This window comes from Acanthopagrus latus, chromosome 3 (assembly GCF_904848185.1).
Source record: "Acanthopagrus latus isolate v.2019 chromosome 3, fAcaLat1.1, whole genome shotgun sequence".
In the NCBI taxonomy this organism is placed as follows: Eukaryota; Metazoa; Chordata; class Actinopteri; order Spariformes; family Sparidae; genus Acanthopagrus; species Acanthopagrus latus.
Window position 1 is genome coordinate 15,933,510 of NC_051041.1, and position 19,038 is coordinate 15,952,547.

The 19,038-nt window shown below is 40.4% G+C and overlaps 1 protein-coding gene across 1 annotated transcript in view; it reads left to right on the plus strand.

Annotated features, from left to right (window-relative positions):
* The window catches only part of gatad2b (GATA zinc finger domain containing 2B), a 52,822-nt gene extending 33,882 nt beyond the window's left edge, over positions 1–18,940 (plus strand). Inside the window, exons 3-11 of the mRNA XM_037092697.1 lie at positions 3,190–3,319; positions 3,724–3,855; positions 4,397–4,525; positions 7,234–7,401; positions 8,479–8,839; positions 9,365–9,567; positions 10,000–10,110; positions 10,505–10,712; positions 11,829–18,940. Coding sequence (XP_036948592.1) covers positions 3,190–3,319; positions 3,724–3,855; positions 4,397–4,525; positions 7,234–7,401; positions 8,479–8,839; positions 9,365–9,567; positions 10,000–10,110; positions 10,505–10,712; positions 11,829–11,965 — 1,579 coding nt within the window. The 3' untranslated portion in view covers positions 11,966–18,940. The remainder of the gene's footprint in view (positions 1–3,189; positions 3,320–3,723; positions 3,856–4,396; positions 4,526–7,233; positions 7,402–8,478; positions 8,840–9,364; positions 9,568–9,999; positions 10,111–10,504; positions 10,713–11,828) is intronic.
* Positions 18,941–19,038: the final 98 nt, after the last annotated feature.

Sequence of the window (19,038 nt, forward strand, 5' to 3'; positions counted from 1 at the left end):
AGTTCATGTGTGCTTCAAGAAATGTTATTGTCTGTCACATAGTGACAGAGAGTTCGGTTAGGGCTCGGACAACATGAAAATACATTTTCACCCATGAAACACACATAAAATCACACAATAAATAAAAGTGGAGTGCTACATTAAAAGAGTAGAATCTAATTTAACTTAATCAACTGCCGAAAGGTGAGCTGTCAATCGACAGTGTGTTATCAGTAGGCATTAGATTGATTCCTGGTCTAGCAGATTATCAGATCTGATAACCAGCGTTTTACCGATTATCTGGATTGATCTTTTCCATTGTCAGATCGAAGATAAAATAATAATTATAAATGCAGCTATTAATAATCTGAACCTGCAAAACAACTAGAAACTTGTACAATTACAATATTTGCCTCTCCATTTTAGTGGCGTGGAAGTATACTAATAGACAATGTGAGAAACTGTACTGTAATCCATCTCTGATTATCCTAAATTTTGATGCAAAGATTTTTACTTTTACTAATATTTATGCTTCCAAATATCGGTTTTGGTCCCCATCATTACTGATCATCAATATCAGCCCTTAAAAACCATATCAGTCCATCTCTAGTTATCAAATGAAAAAATGTACAGACTAGAACTTTGACCACTGGGAGGTTATCGATTAAAAAAAAAAAAAAAAAAAAAACTCTGAAACCATTTTATTGTTACAGTCAAATAAATTACTGTAGCTAATCAATACTGCTGACAATACGGTGTGTTTTATGTAAGGCTGAAGTGTCCAACCATGTGTCACACAAAAGTACCCAAAAGTCCAACTAGAGTAAAAGTAAAGATATGGATTGACAATGAATAACAGTGAATTAAAGGATGTGTTGGCTTTGATGCATCATGTAATTAAATTCCATCACTGGTCACATGCTAACAGTCGTTATGTTTTCATTCCTAAGGTCTTTTCACCAGCTGACTTGTTGACCTGTCGTTCATGATCATGACTTGGGCCATCATTCATTCGATTATCTCCTCCTGTTCTTTTCTTGCTGTGACATGACAAGACGTGTTTTGTTAAAAAGGCCTGTTGATCACCTCAGCAGCTGATTCACAGAGTTCCTCTCTTTAAGAGTGCTAACCAGCGGGTGGAGCCTTTGATCAGAATATAAACCTGATTACAAAAATAATCTCTGTGCACCCAACACACCTGACAATGCATGAGCCATGGCCATTCACATACACTGGGCATTCGCTTGTCAGTTGTTTTTGTCTCTTTTGTTTTCCATCACTGAATTATCAATGTTTGTGTCTCTCCAAACAGAAATAATAAAACATCCATTCTGTTAATGTATAGATTCAAATAACATGTGTCTCGCTGTAATAGTTACCAGTAATCTCTATTCTTACAGTCCACACGTATGTGTTTCTGAAAAGCCACGTTTCTATAAAATGTTAAGCAAATTTTAAACAAACTTTCAAAAGCTTGGAAAAAAATCAAAATGTGAATCTGGAGCATTTCCATAAACTGTTTTGAGTGAATAAATCAGGCTACCTCAAGCATGATTTCGTCAGAAGATTACGTAGTGTATGCCACGCGTGGAGGTGGAAGTAAACAGGCGAGAGGTAGACAATCCAGGAGACAAAATGGAGAGAGTTCTTCAGGAATTACTTTACATAGGGCAAGTTGTAATTGTTCACGCATGTAAGATGGCATTGACCATGTTGTATGATTTTAGGAGACAACAAAGAAATGCAACGAATATGATGCAGCCAGCGGAAACAGCTGATCAGTCATGTGAGCTGAGTGTCCACTATATGTTTATTTGGCAAATCTGTTTCCCTAAACATTTTGCACATCAACTCTGATTTGCAAAAGACGATAACCATCTCAAGCGAGCGTAAAAAACTTTTATGCAAATTAATGGAGTTTTTTTTTTTTTAAATGTTGCCAGTAAAATTTATAATGCGATATTGTTCAAAAATGCTTCTAACTTTTTAGAAACATTTTTCAGTGGTCTGCAGTTTCTTCCTCTGAGTATTCACCTGCAGGAATTTGTGAAGCAATAAGTGTACAACAGTGTGACACGTGACTGAGGACTGTTACTCTACAATGGTGTTTACAGCTCTTTGATAAAATCATCTTTAGCCAAGTATATACGGTAAACATACAAAGCTTATTGACTAGACAGTAGTCCAGAGTTTCATTTTGTAGTTTGGCCAATTCACTGATGTTCATAGGCTATAAATCATAATACTAGCCAGTGACAGTTCTCCTCTCAGCCAGTTAGTACTGCAGGCTAAACCTTTCACCTCTCACACCTCAGTGAGACCACAGGGTGTAATCAGTATCACAGATCTGTGGTTGGATAATTGCACTCTTAGAAATCAAAATGAATCTCTAATTTTGTCCTTCGTTCCTTTGAAACATGATCTAAAATGTATATTTTTGCTGTTAGAAACTAGAATAGTGCTGTGTTGAGACAGACTGTGTCTCACAATAGCTCAGTATCATCAAAGAACTGTGTGGTTGAATACAGGCTCATGTGAGTGTAATTATCATTAAATATACGTAATCTTTCTCAAACTATGTGTAGGTCTGGAGCCAGCTGGCTTTCACATACAGAAGACCTTATTATTATAGATTTATAACACATACATAGACACACTCACTGTCACTCTTCACAGAACACATCCTAACATCATTGTTATTGAGCTACTTTTTTAATAAACTTGTCCCTTGGAAGTGGCATGCTCATCTTACAGTTCCATGTTAAGCGTACTCGCTGGTTATGGATGCAGCCCTTAGTACCTTGAGTAACTTTGGGATCCATTCTTAAATTCCTGTGTGTCAGCCCTTTGATGAACTGATGATGTGTCCAGGGACCTACCCCACCATTCACCCAATGGATGGATGTTTTGAACACTGTTTAGCCGCACTGCATCAGTTTGCAACAGCCAGTAAAATATGAATGAAGGTAGAAGTGAAAGACATCATGACATCCCTGGCAGCGCCCGCCAGAGGCCCTGATGCTTCTCATATCGAACTCCACCAAAGTGGTTTGAACAAACCAACAAAGTGAGCTTACAGTTGAATAAATTAGCCTCAGATCCTCATGGTCAGATCAAGTTTTGAGAAAATGCTACATTTTATGATGACCATGCACTTCAGATGTTCTAAACAATGATGGGACATTTCGTTTTTCTTGTTTTCCCATGAAGTGAGGCGGACCATGACAGACGAACTCCATCTCCAGACGTCATTATTCTGTCAGACAACGAGGCGTCCAGCCCCAGAACAACTCCTCGACCTGAGGAGCGTCTGCACCAGGCCAACCTGGACATGTTCAAGGTAAAACTATCAATGGCAGCCCCTTAAACTTGAACAGATATGTTGCATGTATAGTGGTCAGTCAGAGTCAGGGTTGTCTGATGTCATGTCTCTATAGTCCTGGATTCATTAACATGATTAATGCATTAGTGAGACATTAAATGACAGAGCATTCACAACAGGGTTTCTCTACATAGGGCAACCTATGACATATCACATGGAAAACATAAATGATGAAGAAAATTATAACATGCAGCAGAAATTAAATCAGTTGAAGGAACTCACTAACAGAAGTCCACCTGGTATATTAAAGGAAACAATCAAAAATGAGTCAGGAATGCTTCAAGGAGTAGCATGTGTAATGAATGTAATAGGTTGCCTTATATTTGCCGCGATGTTTTACCAGTCCTGTGTGTGACTTCCAGGGGAAGACGGGAGAGGAGAGGCAGCAAATGATCAAAGCTCTGAGAGAGGAGCTGCGTCTGGAGGAGGCTCGCCTGGTGCTGCTCAAGAAGCTCAGACAGAGTCAGATGCAGAAGGAGAACGTGGTGCAGAAGGTCAGTGCTGTTGCTGCTGCTGCTGCTGCTGCTGCTGCTGCTCTACCTCTCTACCTGCTTTATCAATATTCACAAAAATATTCCCTTTCACTAAGCCCCGCTAACATCTGGATTTTGTCGTCAGTATGAAAGTGTTCAATCAGCATTCTCTCCCGCGTCAGTTGGCTCTGCAGTAGTCACAGGTGTGTGTCATGTGACACAACTGTGTTGTGAATGAACCAAGTGCTTCCAGCAGCTCAGCTACCATTAGCACATCCTCCCCCAGGCTTTGTAACTTACAGGCTGACCAGCCCCCATTATGCAGCCCCAGTGTCCTTATGACCCCAATCAAACTTATCTAGATTACAGTAATTTCCTTCCCCTGTTAGATAACCTTAACATGCGCTGTGCTCTACACATTGCATTGGTCTGCGATGGACGCTGACCTCATTTGTTGTTGGGGTTTACCATGTTTTTCTTTGTATGAGGTGTGTGTGCTCCTGTTAGACCTGTTGGCTACAGTATATTGTCTTGTTAATGCTGTGTTGATGGTTGCCTGCAGGTCCCAGTTGTCCAGAATGCTGCATCCTCTGTGCAGCCTCCTCCTATCCACAGCTCCGCTGGTCTGGGGAAGCTGCCAGTGAGGCCGGGCCTGCACAACCCTGAGCCCCAGAACCTCCGCACTGCACAGGTAACCATTTCACCTCTACATCTCAAGAATGTGGCTGTGATCACTCCTGTCTCCTACAAAAAGAAATAAAAGGAGAGGCTAAGCTCCATTTTTCACTTACCTTGGTGTCTCCAGAGGAACTTTGTTGAGTCTAAGAAAATAAGATTTGTAAAAGAAAACACCAAAGGTGTGGCATTTCAAAGTTGGACATTAAAGCAATAACTGAATAAACTGAATAAGCAAACTGACCTTAAAGGACAACATAATTTATACTGTTTTACGTTGTTTATATGTGGCGGACCCTGCCACCTAACATTTGTATCACTACTTCATTGATGTTGTAAATATTACGTATCTGAGTTTGAATTTTTTCTGCAAAACTACATAGTGCTCCTTTAACCAGATATGGCACATCTGAGGAAAAGATGCCATCCAATTGCATTGTGGGAAATGTAGGATCCATTGTTTTTGGAGGTTGAGCTATGTTAAGGACTACAAATCCAGTTATTTCAGCCTCTGCCATAGATCTATCTAACTTGAAAAGGCTCAGTCCTTTAACAGGACAAAACATGCTACAAGCTTGTTGTGTTTGTTTTTTGTCTCTTGACTGTTTAGGCAAGGCAACATTACATTAAATTACATTTAAAATTTCATTAAAAAGACTTAAAAAATTGTATTTAAAAACAAGTTAGAAGACATACAAACATTAAAACAGGTAGGCTAAAATAGAAAAGTTTTAAAAGAGACAAAACTGAAGACCAAAAGTCACAGTGCAGTTCAAAGACTTAAAATTACTTCAGTGGTTTTTAATTAAACTTGACTCTGCTTAGTCTTGCTCTGGACCTGACTTAAGTGATCTTGACTACAAATTCCATTTGGAGGAATTCCATCTAAAAAAGCAAGGTACAGATGTCTTTTCCTGGGATGAAGGATGTTACTCGCTAATCTCAGAGGTCTCATCAGTCCACCTTATTTAAAGACTTTCTTCAGCCCTGTGTGAGTGTGGAGATTCAGAAGCCTTCTCTGTCAGATCAGGGTTAAGGGTTCAGGTTCAATTGGGATAAAGACATTGGTGTAGACTGGAAATCAGACAGGGATTAGTTAAGAGAATGGATGAATCGGTAGCAGGTAGCACTCTGATAATGAGGCAGCCTCCTGCTGGAAGCCTCAGCTCTTGCATGACGTAGCCCTGCTCCTCCATTACATGTTGAGATGGTATTAAATATTCAGCACATCTCTTGTCCTATCGGCTTGTTTTGTATGGATGGTGATGTTCTGCCTGGTTTGTTGTCAGTTTGCTCACTAAGCAGCTGCTGCCCTCTGCTGCCCACACAGTGAATAACATATTTTTAAACACTACTGTCCTCTTTGTGTACATGAAGAGAGAACTCCCTTTGTAACATGGATGCTCAGTAAACCTGGCAAGGTAATATTACAACCCAGCAATAAATGCTCCCTTCATGGAGATGATAGTAAATTGTGTTGTTATACTGTTAAAAACAGCTTGTCTTGCAAATCTCATGTTTCATGGTATTGTGTCACTCTATCAGGTGTTTCCAATAATTTGCCCACCTGGTTTACATCGGTATTATATTAGCAATATACAATACAATTCAAATCAATACCTCTCGAAGACAGTTTGGACAAACATTGCTCTTAATGTGTTGTTTCCTTTTACGATATGATCAAGTAAAGTGTCTTTGAGTATCAAGAAAAGAGCTAATATATCATTAAGATATAATATTATTATTATTATTATTATTATTATTATTATTATTATTATTATTATTATTATTATTATTATTATTATTATTAAAACCTCCATGAAGGGAGAGGTTATTACAGCATTGCTGGATGAGGCTGTTGGTAGTTTAAACAAGATGGACCTGATGATATACTGGGCACTATTTGGGTACATTAAGTCAGCGATAGCAAGCTGTTAAAGAGTTGATTTATCTTCGCATCTATTTGTGTGGTAAAGTTGACAAAAGTTAGATAAACTGGACTCTACATGAAGCATTCACAGCTTTAGAATTCCAGATGAAGGAAATTTAAAAAATGTCATGACTCAACTAGCAAATGTTACTGATTTGTGATTAAATTACATTAACTAAGAGGTTTAAATACAATTTAGCAAGTTTATATGTGTTTTGAATCACAACACAATTACCTCATCTTGTACACTAACTTTTTATAATTTTAAACAAAGTGTGTTTTTACAGGGCTGTTATTTAAGATAACTTTTTATGGACTGTTAAACACTGATATATGACTGAACACAGAACAAAATGAACTGATTAACTGTGTATTCCCAGGATGTCTGATAAAAACCCTTGCTAACATGTTGTTAGCCATGTCTCAAGACCAGCCCACGTGCCCTAAGACACTGAGATGACTCATCAATCTGTTGGTGTTGTTGGACTGCATAACCCAACACTAACCTTTGTGGAATGTTGTTATAGTGCCAAGTAGTGTTTCTGGGTTTTTTCACAGTCTTTGGTCAATGACAGACACAAGTTTGCAGTATTAATATTACTAAAGTACCCCACAGTTTATCATATACTTCAGGTTCAGGACTAAAGAACATACATACATTAATAGTGCTGCATGATAACAGATATGTATAAACCTATACATTGGTTTAACAGTACATTATTAAAGAGGAGTCTCTTAGATATGCCTCTTTACTTCATTGCATCAAAGTCCAATCTGTTTTTTCGTCTCTGTAGGGTCACACAGTCATCAGGTCAGCAGCCAATGCCAACCTACCGCCCATGCTGATGTCCCAGAGAGTGATAGCCCCCAACCCTGCCCAGCTGCAGGGCCAGAGGGTCTCCTCCAAGCCTGGGATGTCTCGCTCCAGCTCCAGCATGGGCAATCCCGTCAGTTACCAACAGGTATGGATGCATACCAAAGCTGCTCTCACATAAGGACACATTTGCATTTTCACACATGCAGCACACAGCAGGAAATTGTTGGTGTCATTCGTGTTTACACATGTTGGAAATACTCTGTATGGTTTGCACCAACAATATCAAGTAAAATGTGGAGAGTAATATACAGACAAGAAGAGAAGAGAATGAAGCAGCTACACTCTAGACACGCTAGATCCAACCGTAGAAAGGATAGCTGCAGCCTTTTGGATTTGTGTCCAGCAGCAGAGTGAATGGAAGCACGAGACACTGAGTGGGGAAATATTCTGGGCAAAGGATGTCTAATGTGACAATGAGCAGTTTACCCGGCATTTCACATGTCCAGGTTTATGTTTGAGTACGTGTTACAGCTGATTAATCCAGCACTAACACGGAAGATTACACACCGTCGACATCAACATTGCTATCGACTAGAACCTCGAGGGTCTGCTCCAGAAGTCGGAAAATCTTTCAAAATCACATTGACATTTGTAACATTTTGTTGCCAGGCAATTCATGAAATGGTTGGGGTTTTTTAAACTTATTCAGCAGATCTGTAACAATGAATGCAGCTCCTGATAGATTATGTAAGATAGATTGTACAGTAAGTATATTACTTTTAACTGAAATGTGGCAGATGGTTAGCCAGGACAAGAACAAGACGGGACCATACATGATACAAACCAACATACACAGCAAGACCAAGATAAACTTATTTAGTAAGATAAAATACAAAAGTAACAGATGTTGGGCTGTCTGCTGGCTGTCATATCAGAGTTATAATGTTACTAAAATACATCATTCAGAGATGTCCGGGAAGTCATGCTCTTGTTTGAAGAATGAATCTTAAAGAGTGGACAGGAAGCAGTTCAACATGTTGGAAATTAAAAACTGATGTAAAAATGCATTCAAGGGCAAACAGCAGCAAGGTTTCTCCTGACCTGACTTCGACATGGCCAGGCAGCAGATGTGGCAGTTTGTGACGGCAGTGTTCAAACTGTTGAAGCTCACAAAAATTTGATTTTGCTTAGCAAGAGGGAATGTGTGTGTGTGTCCCTGCAGGCCAGCCAGCAGGTGGCAGCTTCCCAGCGCTCAGGCTCCAGCGCCATGTACATGAACCTGGCCCACATGCAGGCGGCGGCAGCCGGCGGCGTGGGGGGTGGCCTAGGCGGGGCTTCGGCCGTCAGCCCGTCCACCATGTCCAGCTCAGCCAGCGGAGGGGTGAGCTCCATGGCCGACCAGGCTAGCAGCCAGGCTGCGGCCAAGCTGGCCCTGAGGAAGCAGCTGGAGAAAACCCTGCTGGAGATCCCTCCACCAAAACCTCCCGCCCCACTTCTCCACTTCCTGCCCTCTGCCGCCAACAGCGAGTTCATCTACATGGTGGGCCTGGAGGAGGTGGTGCAGAGTGTGCTTGACAGCCAGGGTAAGCAGCTGACACGCAAATCACTGTATTACTCCTCACGTCATACTTCATCATCATACAGTCTAGATGTTAGTGTGTGACTACATTTTAGAACTATGAGTACTTGTGCAACTTGCAAAAAGGCCCCCTTCATTTTAAAATCGTCATCATCATCATCATTGTATGTCATGTGAAACACCAGGAGCCGCATATCCACAATAATCCTTATTTAGGGGCAGTCAATCTATCTAATTGACTTCCTCTTGCAGCACTTACTTACTGTAAACTGTCAATCAATTCCCAAAGGATTTGTCAGTACCACTTACGATGGAAAAAATTATAAATGTCTTGTGTTGCATGACCTTTTTTAAAGTGGTGCTGAACCTCACTGACCTCAGTTTGTGAGATCAACTTAAAGGGGAGTTACAGTTCTCTTGCCTTCTCAGTTTAAGAAGGATGTGTGAAGATCTATACACACAGTATCTGCCATCCGCCCGTCGCCTCAGACATTCAGTGTTGTTGGCTAAAGCACAGTCTTCTCTGTAGGTAAACTCAGAGGGACACTGGCCCGCATGGAGCCTTTCTTCTGTGCCCAGTGCAGAACTGACTTCACGCCCCACTGGAAGCAAGAGAAGAGCGGGCGAATCCTCTGTGAGCAGTGCATGACGTCCAATCAGAAGAAGGCTCTAAAGGCGGAGCACACCAACAGGCTCAAGAACGCCTTTGTGAAGGCCCTGCAGCAGGAGCAGGTCAGTAACACCATCCTTCTGCACCATGTAGGACGCACTCTTTCTACTCTTGTAGTTTTCCCATTAAAGAGTTGGTTATTTTTTATGTCACTTCATTGTTTCTTATTTTGATATCAAAATAAAGTTCTATTACATTGGGCCCTAGAGTTTTTACTTTGATATCAACATAAAGTTCTATTACATTGGGCCCTAGAGTTTTTACTTCAACTTGAATTTCTGCCTGTTTGGCAACAGTATGTCTGCTCTTTCCTTCTGTTGTCATATTTTTTTATCCTGCCAAAAACTCACTAACTCAGCTAGTAGTTAAGGTGTCTGATGGGTCTCAGTGCAGCTGTTGCTTTTAAACCACCATAGGCTACAGGGTATGATGAATGTATGTTCGTGAATGTACTATCCATGAGATTTCATGAATGTGTGGTGCCTCCATGTCAGGAGATTGAACAGAGGCTGCAGCAGCAGGCAGCCCTCTCTCCCAGCTCAGCCCCTACAGGGCCCAACGCTTCTAAGACTGACTCCATGATCCGACATCATGCCCTCCGCCAGGTACACACACCTTCACTTGTGTAATGATATCAGAGTTTGTCTGCCTGTAGCTCTGGAGTGAAAATACTGCTCATGAGAAATTGATGTGAAAATTTGAACTATTCACTGGAGCTATCATTAACATTTACATTCACTGTATGTCAGAGAATATTGATATTTGTATTTTTCATATGGATTATTGAGTATTCTTTCAAATGTCACTGCTCACAGCAATTTTCAAGAGCTCCAAAAGGATTAAAATCCATAAAACCCAAATTCATATTGAGCATACTTTGAGCCGTAAATTACAAGTCTCTGGTGTTTTCACTTGATAACTGATCAAATCGCCACTGTGTAATTTGTGCATTGTATGGCAGTGGTGGTAAAGTTAATGGGATGTCTGTACTGTCCTCAGGCTCCACAGCCTCAAGCCTCCCTGCAGCGAGGTCTGTCCAACTCCGCACGAGGTGTCCTTTCCAACTTCGCCCAGGCCTCCCAGCTGTCAGTGGCCAGCAGCCTCATGGGGATGACTAGTGCCAAGCACTGTGGCAGCAGTGGAAGCAGCAGCAGTAGCAGCAACAGACTGCAGCATGACAGCCGTCGCCAGATCTATAACATCCCAGGTACCTATGGTACAGTACCCACCTACATGTTTATTTATGTGAATATGACTGAATTAGGCCTGGATCCATCAGTTTGATGGTCTTTATACCCATCCTCACATTTGTTTAGGACACTAAAGTTTTTTCAAGAACACAGTTCTAGATTGTGATTTAGGTTCTTCTTGCATTTCTACAGATGCATTATCAAAAAAGGTCAAGGCAGGGCTGACTTCATTATTATTCATGCTAGTTGCTCTTGTTGTAATAGCCTAATGACTTTAAGGGTTGGTAGTGTTGCTCACTTGGTCCATCACTTTGATCCAGACTAAAATGTCTCAACCACTATTACACTGAATGCCTTAAAAAATGGTTAAACATTCATGGTAGTCAGAGGAGGAATCCTACTGACATTGATGATCTTTTGACTTTTCCCCTAGCGCCACCATTTGACTGACATTAATGGTTATATAATATAATATGATATAATATAATAAATGTATGGCTCAACAACAAGTGAATAAATAAATTGTCATAACTGAGGTAATCCTCTGACGTTTCGTTGAGCACTATTATTGACATTCAAGCTGCTCCAGTATTTTGGTTTATGACCAAACTAATGACATTCCCACCAACCTCGACCTTTATTTGTATTTACTGGTGACATAGCTAATGTTAGCAAGCTAAACTGACATGTTGGAGATCATAAACAGTATACATGTTAGCATTGTCAATCATAAAGTAGATTATACACTTAATATAGATTTTAACACAACACTTTTGTTTTCGTGTTTGTGAGTACTTCTCCTTTACCAAGATAATCCGTACACCTGATAGGTGTTTGAATGCAACAGCTCTGGTGGACATTCCTGCAGCTAGCATGCCAACTGCAAGTCCCCTGGAAACTTGTGAAATCTGTGGCATTGTGTTATGTGATTAAACTGAGATATGCAGAGTAGAAACAAGGATTATTGGGACTAACAGCCCGTATCTAATGGAAGCCTGTTATAAATAAGCAGAAGTGTTCATCTCTGCAGTGAGAAGTAAACTACTATTTGATGCTTTCTCTAAACTCAAAGCGTGAAGTTGAAGTAAACTGTTGTAGACCTGACTCTTGATGTCTCTGTCTTGTTCTCACAGGGTTAAATATTGCCTATCTGAACCCAGCGGCAGTTGGGGCCCACAAGAGCTCCAGCTTAGCAGACCGGCAGAGAGAGTACCTGTTGGACATGATCCCACCTCGATCCATATCGCAGTCCATCACCGGACAGAAATGAGCCCCAGCCCGCCCCGCCCTCCTGCCCCTCTCAAGCCACCCCCCCACCCCACCCCCCAGCCTACCCTTGTACTCCATACTGAAGCACTCCCCGATCAACCAACATCCCCACCCCACCCCGCCCCCCCATCGCATGCAGTGCCTGTCCGTGTGCCTACCTTAAACCAACCCATGAAAACCCAACAAGTCGGACAAAGACACTAAACTGTCAGTGCATCTCAAATGTTCTTATTATAGTAAAAATCTTCTTCGTCAGCGTTGTTTAACAATTATAATTCCCATTATTATCGCTGTTGGTAGCACTATTATTATACCTGCAACTACCATTTTTGCTTCAGTTACTATTACTCATTATGCTTTTTTTCTTTCATAAGTGTTTGGTCCTTTTTTTGTTTCTCTGCTGTCTCTCCTCTGCTGTGGGGAGTGATGGTGAATCATTGTAGGGCCATGTTAGGCCACAATCATAGGATTTTTTTTCTCCACTCAATTTTAAAGCTTAGATGTGACTATTGCTAGTAACAGAAGATCAACAGGGTGCATTCTGGTTGCTATGCAACATAAAGTTTAACAACTTTAAGGCTTTGTGAAAAGTGTTAGCTTGCTAACTTGAAGTAACAAAGTGGAAAATACCGATAGGAATGGAAACAGACAATATTAAGTTAGCAACTGGTCTCCTTGCTCTTGAAAAGAGGATGAAGGGCCCAGTGGAGAATGTGTGTGTGGAGGGGTACACATAAATTGGTGCAGAGCATCCACATTTTCTATCATCTCGTCAAAAGGGCCAGTTCCAAGAGCTGTTTGCAGCTAAAGTTCGGACATATTCAACCTGTAGTTCAGGGCAGCACCCCTAAATTTTGAGGCGGCCCCCTGCTACCATCAGATCTAATTAACTGGAAATGACTAAGAAAAGTTGCAGATGTGTACAAAATAGAATCCTATGTGATCAGAGTTTGGAAAACCTTTTCCTTTGCAAGTCGGCTCCCACCATTCCCCATCACAAGGTCATCACCAGTTTCTTAATTTCAGATGTCAGCATCTCCTGTTCCAGATTTGAACAGTGACCAGACGGATGTGCACAGGACATACTGTACTTTAACAATCAGGACAAACGGACGCACAACGTCCCGACTGCAGCTTCAGTGTTCCAGCAGTCGCGGAGGGAGCTGACAGGCCGGAGGATGTCTACAAACTATTCACAGGAGGATGATGGTCTCCTCTCACAGAGAAGCAAGTTGATTTTCCTTCCTGGGTCCATCTCATCTCAATACCTGACTCTGACCCCTCCATGTCCCCCCTCGATACCTTTGGTTAACCAGTATGCACAGACTTAACCCTTTTTACCCAGCAGCTCCTTGGCATCACACGTTCTTTGAGAAAGTGAAAATAACTCAAATCTGAAGGTGGAAGCACATTTTTTGTGTTCCAGCCACAGATTGTGTACCTAGAAACCCAGAAATCTGGGTTCCTTTACTTGTTCCATTTGGGTTTTTCGATCGTTTTCTGATTGTTGCCCCTCCCCCCTGCAACCCCCTTTTTTTCTTTCTTTATTTCTTTGTTGTTGTTGTTTGTTTTTTTTTCTGCGGCGTCTCCTAATGAAAAGGTGGTATACCTGAAAGGTATTAGCCCCTGGAGACGATAATAATCAACATAGCTAAAACAGAAACTATTGAAATATCTGTATGGATTATGTATAGATACCTAGCTTCAGAGGAAAAAAAGGATGTGGATTATATCTTTTATGGGAGAGACATGGATCAATCATTGTGTGCACACTCTGCACACAAGTTGCCTCACTCCAGAGGAGCACTTTGCATATTTCCAATTGGAAAAACATTGTTTTTTTTTTAAAAAAAGGGGAAAAGAATGTTACAGTTGAGAGTGGGTAAGGTCTGGATGTTGGCTGATGGCTGACCACAGAGTCAGGGGAGATGTCCTGAGTACTGTGGTTTGCATGCAGGTGTGTTTCAGTGATGATGAACTGTTCACTCCTAAGTTAACTGCCAGTGTTGATCTCTGTAAATGTTGGATCTCAAGTGTCAGTATCGAAATCCCTGCTGGCCAGCGTGCTGAGGTTACACCTGCTGCAGCTGCCTGATTAGATGCACCAGCATCAGTGCAGGGTCCCATTGACTCAACCCTGCAACAACTGATAAACCATAGGTCTGTTTAAAGGTGAATTCTGGTGTTTGGAAACCTGGGCCATATATTTGCATGTTTCTGTGTATATGATTCTTGTGTGATAAAAGTTTTGGAATGGGAATCCAGTAGATCGCCTGCTGAAATCACACAAAAGGTCTGTCTCGGTAAAAATCATTTACAGAATGTTGTCAGGCACTTAACAACCTCAGCTTGTCTGTGGCAAAATAAGCATTTTTATTGGACATAACTTGGACAGCAATGGTCAGAATTCTCACAAAGGATGAGGTGATCTGCTGGACTGCTATTTAGAACTTTTGGTAAGTATGAATCATTTACACACCAAAACATGTTAATATATGGCCCAGGTTTAGAAATAAAAACAGAATTCCCCTTTATTTAGAATGATTCTCCTTTTCAATGTAGTGTCACCAAAACTCGTATTTACAATGTCTGAACAAGAGATCTCTGGACCTGTGGATGCAATTCACACAGGGCTGGGAGCGGACCATCCGACACATTTCAGTCTAATTGGTACAATCAGTGATGACGAGGGGAGAGGTTTGGCTTTAAGTCCCGAACTGTCAACTGAAACCTCTTCATCTATGAAATCTTCTGTCATGATAAGAAATGTGCAAAGTACAATGCAATGACTGTCGTAGGGAGTCATTTTAGGAGTCAACACGCCCCAACAGGTGCACATGAACATTCATGACGAACATCACGTTGTAGTGTGGTGGAACAACAGAGCACCGGTTCATCATTGACACGAGAACAACACTGTTGCAGAGTACTGCTGGTGGCCAAACACACACAGTCTGGCAGCCATGTTGGATTCCTTCAGTTCTTTGTGTTTCTCACTAAATGTTAATGTGTGTGAATGGAACGCTCATGGATTACTGTTGTTTTGGGATAATATCTGTGTGTTGGCTACACTCACTCAGTTCACACTTTTATCTTTAACCATTTGCAAGTTTGTGCAGACGCGTGTTCCACTGTGTCACTCCGTCCGGTTCTTTGGTTTATTATCAAACGCCAACGTCCCCATTATCTTTGTGAGGGCTTTGTGTTCAGTGTTAATTGGTAAATTTTAGCATGCTAACATGCTGATGATGAAAAAACATTATTGTCGCTGTGTCGATGTTAGCATCCTGACATTGGCGTTTAGCTGTGCTATGCTACATTAAGTCACACGGCTTGTAGACTCATTCTCGTTAAAGCTCTTTCTGCTGAATGGCAAGCCATGCAAAAATATGTTGTTAGGCTTATGTAAAACACATCTATTTACTGTGTTGTAGAGATGCCTACTGCATTTAGCAACAGCTAGCCCTGCCTCATCCTGTCTTCTAAATCCAGTTTGTACCTCAACAGGCAATAGTCTGATAGCCCCATAGTTTCAGCTGAGTGATGTATGGTGTGTTCTATAAGCACTCTTAGCTTTAAATAAAATAAATGAACCAAATTAACCCACAAATTGACATGAAAGAAAATTATAGAAATCTATAATGGGGCGACTTAGCTCCACAACTAACTGAATTTATAGTTGCTGTCTATAGCCAAGGAGAGCTAATGGAGAGCAGCAGTTGTCAGTTGTTCTGGTCATATGGTGCCCACCATATTTTTAGAGCTGGCCATATTTCACAAATTATCTTGAAACACCTTTAAACACGATGCTGGGGCTTTCTGTTTGTGCTCTTAACTACATTTGCACCAACAGGTGAAATCTAAACACTCAACCTTATTACATGGAAATACATAATTTTAACAAATCCTTGTCCTCTGTATGGTAATGAAGCACTTACTCGCTGAATGTCTGATAGTATAAGGCTTTTTTTAAAGACAAAAAAAAAAAAAAACCTTTCTAAGAAAAACACTTTGTCTAGCCAAGGCTAGTAGAGCACCGGGTAGCTAAAGAAGGGGCAGGGCTTTTGAAAATGATCTCAAACCCAATACAGTACCACAAAAACATACTTTGCAAAAAGGAATCTACTTTCAAATGTTTCACGTTTATTATAATGTTACTAAACTGACCGTAAGCCGCACCACAGTCTTTTCAGGTGTCTCTGGCTCTGCAGCCTTGTCTGTATCGCTAACAGTCAGTTCTCTAATGGATGTCCCTGATGGAGCGCCACCAGGTTGAGAGATTTGTGTCATTGTGTTTCGTATATGTGAGTTTATGTCACTTTATACACCTCCACTATCCATGTGTGCACAGTGGTCGGTGGGGTTTTTTTGCAGCCAGACTGTCAGATGAATGTGTTGTGGTTCATCAGGAAAATGTGTTTGAGGAATCCAGACCTGCCGTCACCACATCAGAATGATCTCTTGATTTACAGCCCAGTGAAATGGAAGACTCTGGCCATGAATATGAAACTACCTAGGATTAGATTCAGAGATGTAAACTCTAAAGTTTACATTTGGAAAACATTGTTTTTGTTATATAAAAAAAGAAAAAAAAACAAGAATCGGTTTCCCTTAAATGGAATGGTTGAAATTGGATGTAGAGATATATTTTCATGTGTTTTTGATGTCGGGTAAATTTTTACTGCCACTCACAAATTGATTTTAGCAATGTTTTTTCTCATGCATCTCCTTTTGCTGCCAAGTTGAAGTTTAAGGGAAAAAAAAAAAAAGCTCCTGTCTCTCTTGCTCTTTTGCAGATGCATCCATACACCTTTGTATCTGGACTGCAGATTCTTTTCAAATTTCAATTTTTAGATTTCAAGTCATTCTTTTTCTGACGTCTCAATTGAGTTCTGTTTTCCTTTCTATTGCAGTTTAAAAAAAAAAAATAAACAAATGTATTGACTAAGAAATAAATGACACGATATTTGCTAGGTTTGAAGTAATAATGACTTATTGTACATAAGCATTTTTTTCCTCCCTTGTACTGAAAAAAGAAATTAAATGGTTGTATATTGTGTAGAAAAGCAAACAAAAAGCCATGAATATTGTGAAGCTTGTCATTTCGTTTTGTGATCACTGTGTATTATTGTGTAACAAATGTGCAAAATGTTTGGGATTCTTTTCCCCCTCCTCTGCTTCATGAAGCGGTCTCCCTGGATGCATTCGCTTTGGTTGTGGACTAGTTAGTAGTTGGCAGGAAAGAGCTCATTGGTTTAGACAGACGGGGCCTGCAGCTTGACAAACAGGACACGTGAACATTTCTTTTGTTTTCTCTTGGAGCATTGAAACTTCAAATGACTGTTTCAGACACAAATTGTTTCCTGAACTCGCTCTAGATAAAAGCACTTTGAATGTTTCACTGTGTCTGGTGGATTACATAGACAGAATTGAGAGACCGTCCTGAACTCATGGTCCCTTAGCGGTGAATCTGATATCACTGTGTGGATGTTGTTGTTGGGAGCATCATTTCAACTTATCAAAATGTGACAAAGCTTTTATGGCTAAGTCGGTTGAGTACAGAAGTCTCACTCAGGAGACGGGTCCATATTTCTTTGGTACATATTACACTGTTCAAGTATTATTTGTACAACAAGTTCACTTATTTTGTGTTCCTGTTGAATCTTCTGCTATGTTTGATTGTGTTTAGGGAACTAAAATATTTGGTTTTGTTTAGGGCTAAGACTTTTTTTTCCTCGTGTTGATTTCATTGATCATCCTTGAGCAACATTAAAAATGATGTTACAGGAACAACACTAGTGATATCAGATGGTGCATCAGCTCACAAAAGGAGCAGACTGGGTGCTCTGTATTCCACACTACTGCTCACCACTTTGGCAGACCCAAACAATCAGGCAGTCATTGGCTTTAGATAAATTCTGAGACTTTGAATTTGTTGAACTAGATAGTCATTTGTCCGATTCATAGCAATGAAAGATGACAATTAAAAAAAAAACAAACTCAACAATAACAAACCTTTCTAAAACCCATGCTGCCTACTTTCCATGTTGCTCTGAAGGATTCACAGAAAATAGTGGAGACAGTTCTCACACACACTGTTTGTGAGGTTGAAAGGCATTCCAGCTGCTCACAGTGAGTTTAAGAGACTTCAAATCTGGGAAGAGATGCTGCTCTAGCTTTCAACTTTGAACATTTTGAGCAGCACAGCTGTATCTTAAAACTACATTATTTATAGGCCAGCATGGCTTAATGAAATTGCTGGATTGATTGGCAAAGATGCAAAAATACATGAGAAATATTAGAAATAGTCATTTATTCATGAGTTGTCAGAATTGGGCATATACACATTGAAACTCTGCTGTGATCCTTACCCTATTGTAGCCTCCTCACAAGAACATTTTTCTGGAGGTCTGGCCTAAAAACTCAATTTCCTACAGAGGTTTAGCACTAAATTCTGAGTGTATTCATACATGTCTCACATCAGTGAAACACGGATTTTGTCAGATGTTGTGTGTTCAATAGCCACAGCTGCTGCCTGTCCCTAAATCAGTGATCTCTCTCTCTGCCAACAGCATACAACATGTACGGTCCTCTACTGTTTGGCTTTATCTTCTATTAGTTGGTGTTGCTAATGCAGGGAAACATTTAATTGCAAATTCAGTTTTTTCAATTTACCTGTAGAAGCTTTTCTTTTTGCATAATGTTGACAATGTTAAACATCTGGGGAAGCAGAAACAGATGATGAAATCAACCAGAGACTAATTAAAGTCCATTTTGTTTTGCTTACATCAATCCTGACCTTTTGCACATACTTGATATTTAACGGTCTTCAAAAAAGTAAAAGAAAATAATGCTGTTTGAATACTGCCAGTTGATTGACAATTATGCATTGATTGAAAAAATAAGCTAATTTTGGAGGAAATAACTTTGTAATATTTATCTCTTGCAAGCTATGTTTAATAAAGGTTGAAACAATTTGCTTCCAAGTGTGACTTCATTCAGCTTTTTGTGATGGGAGACAGACTGGTACTCTGCACAGTGTATCAGTCAAATAATCTCTGTCCACTCTTTGTT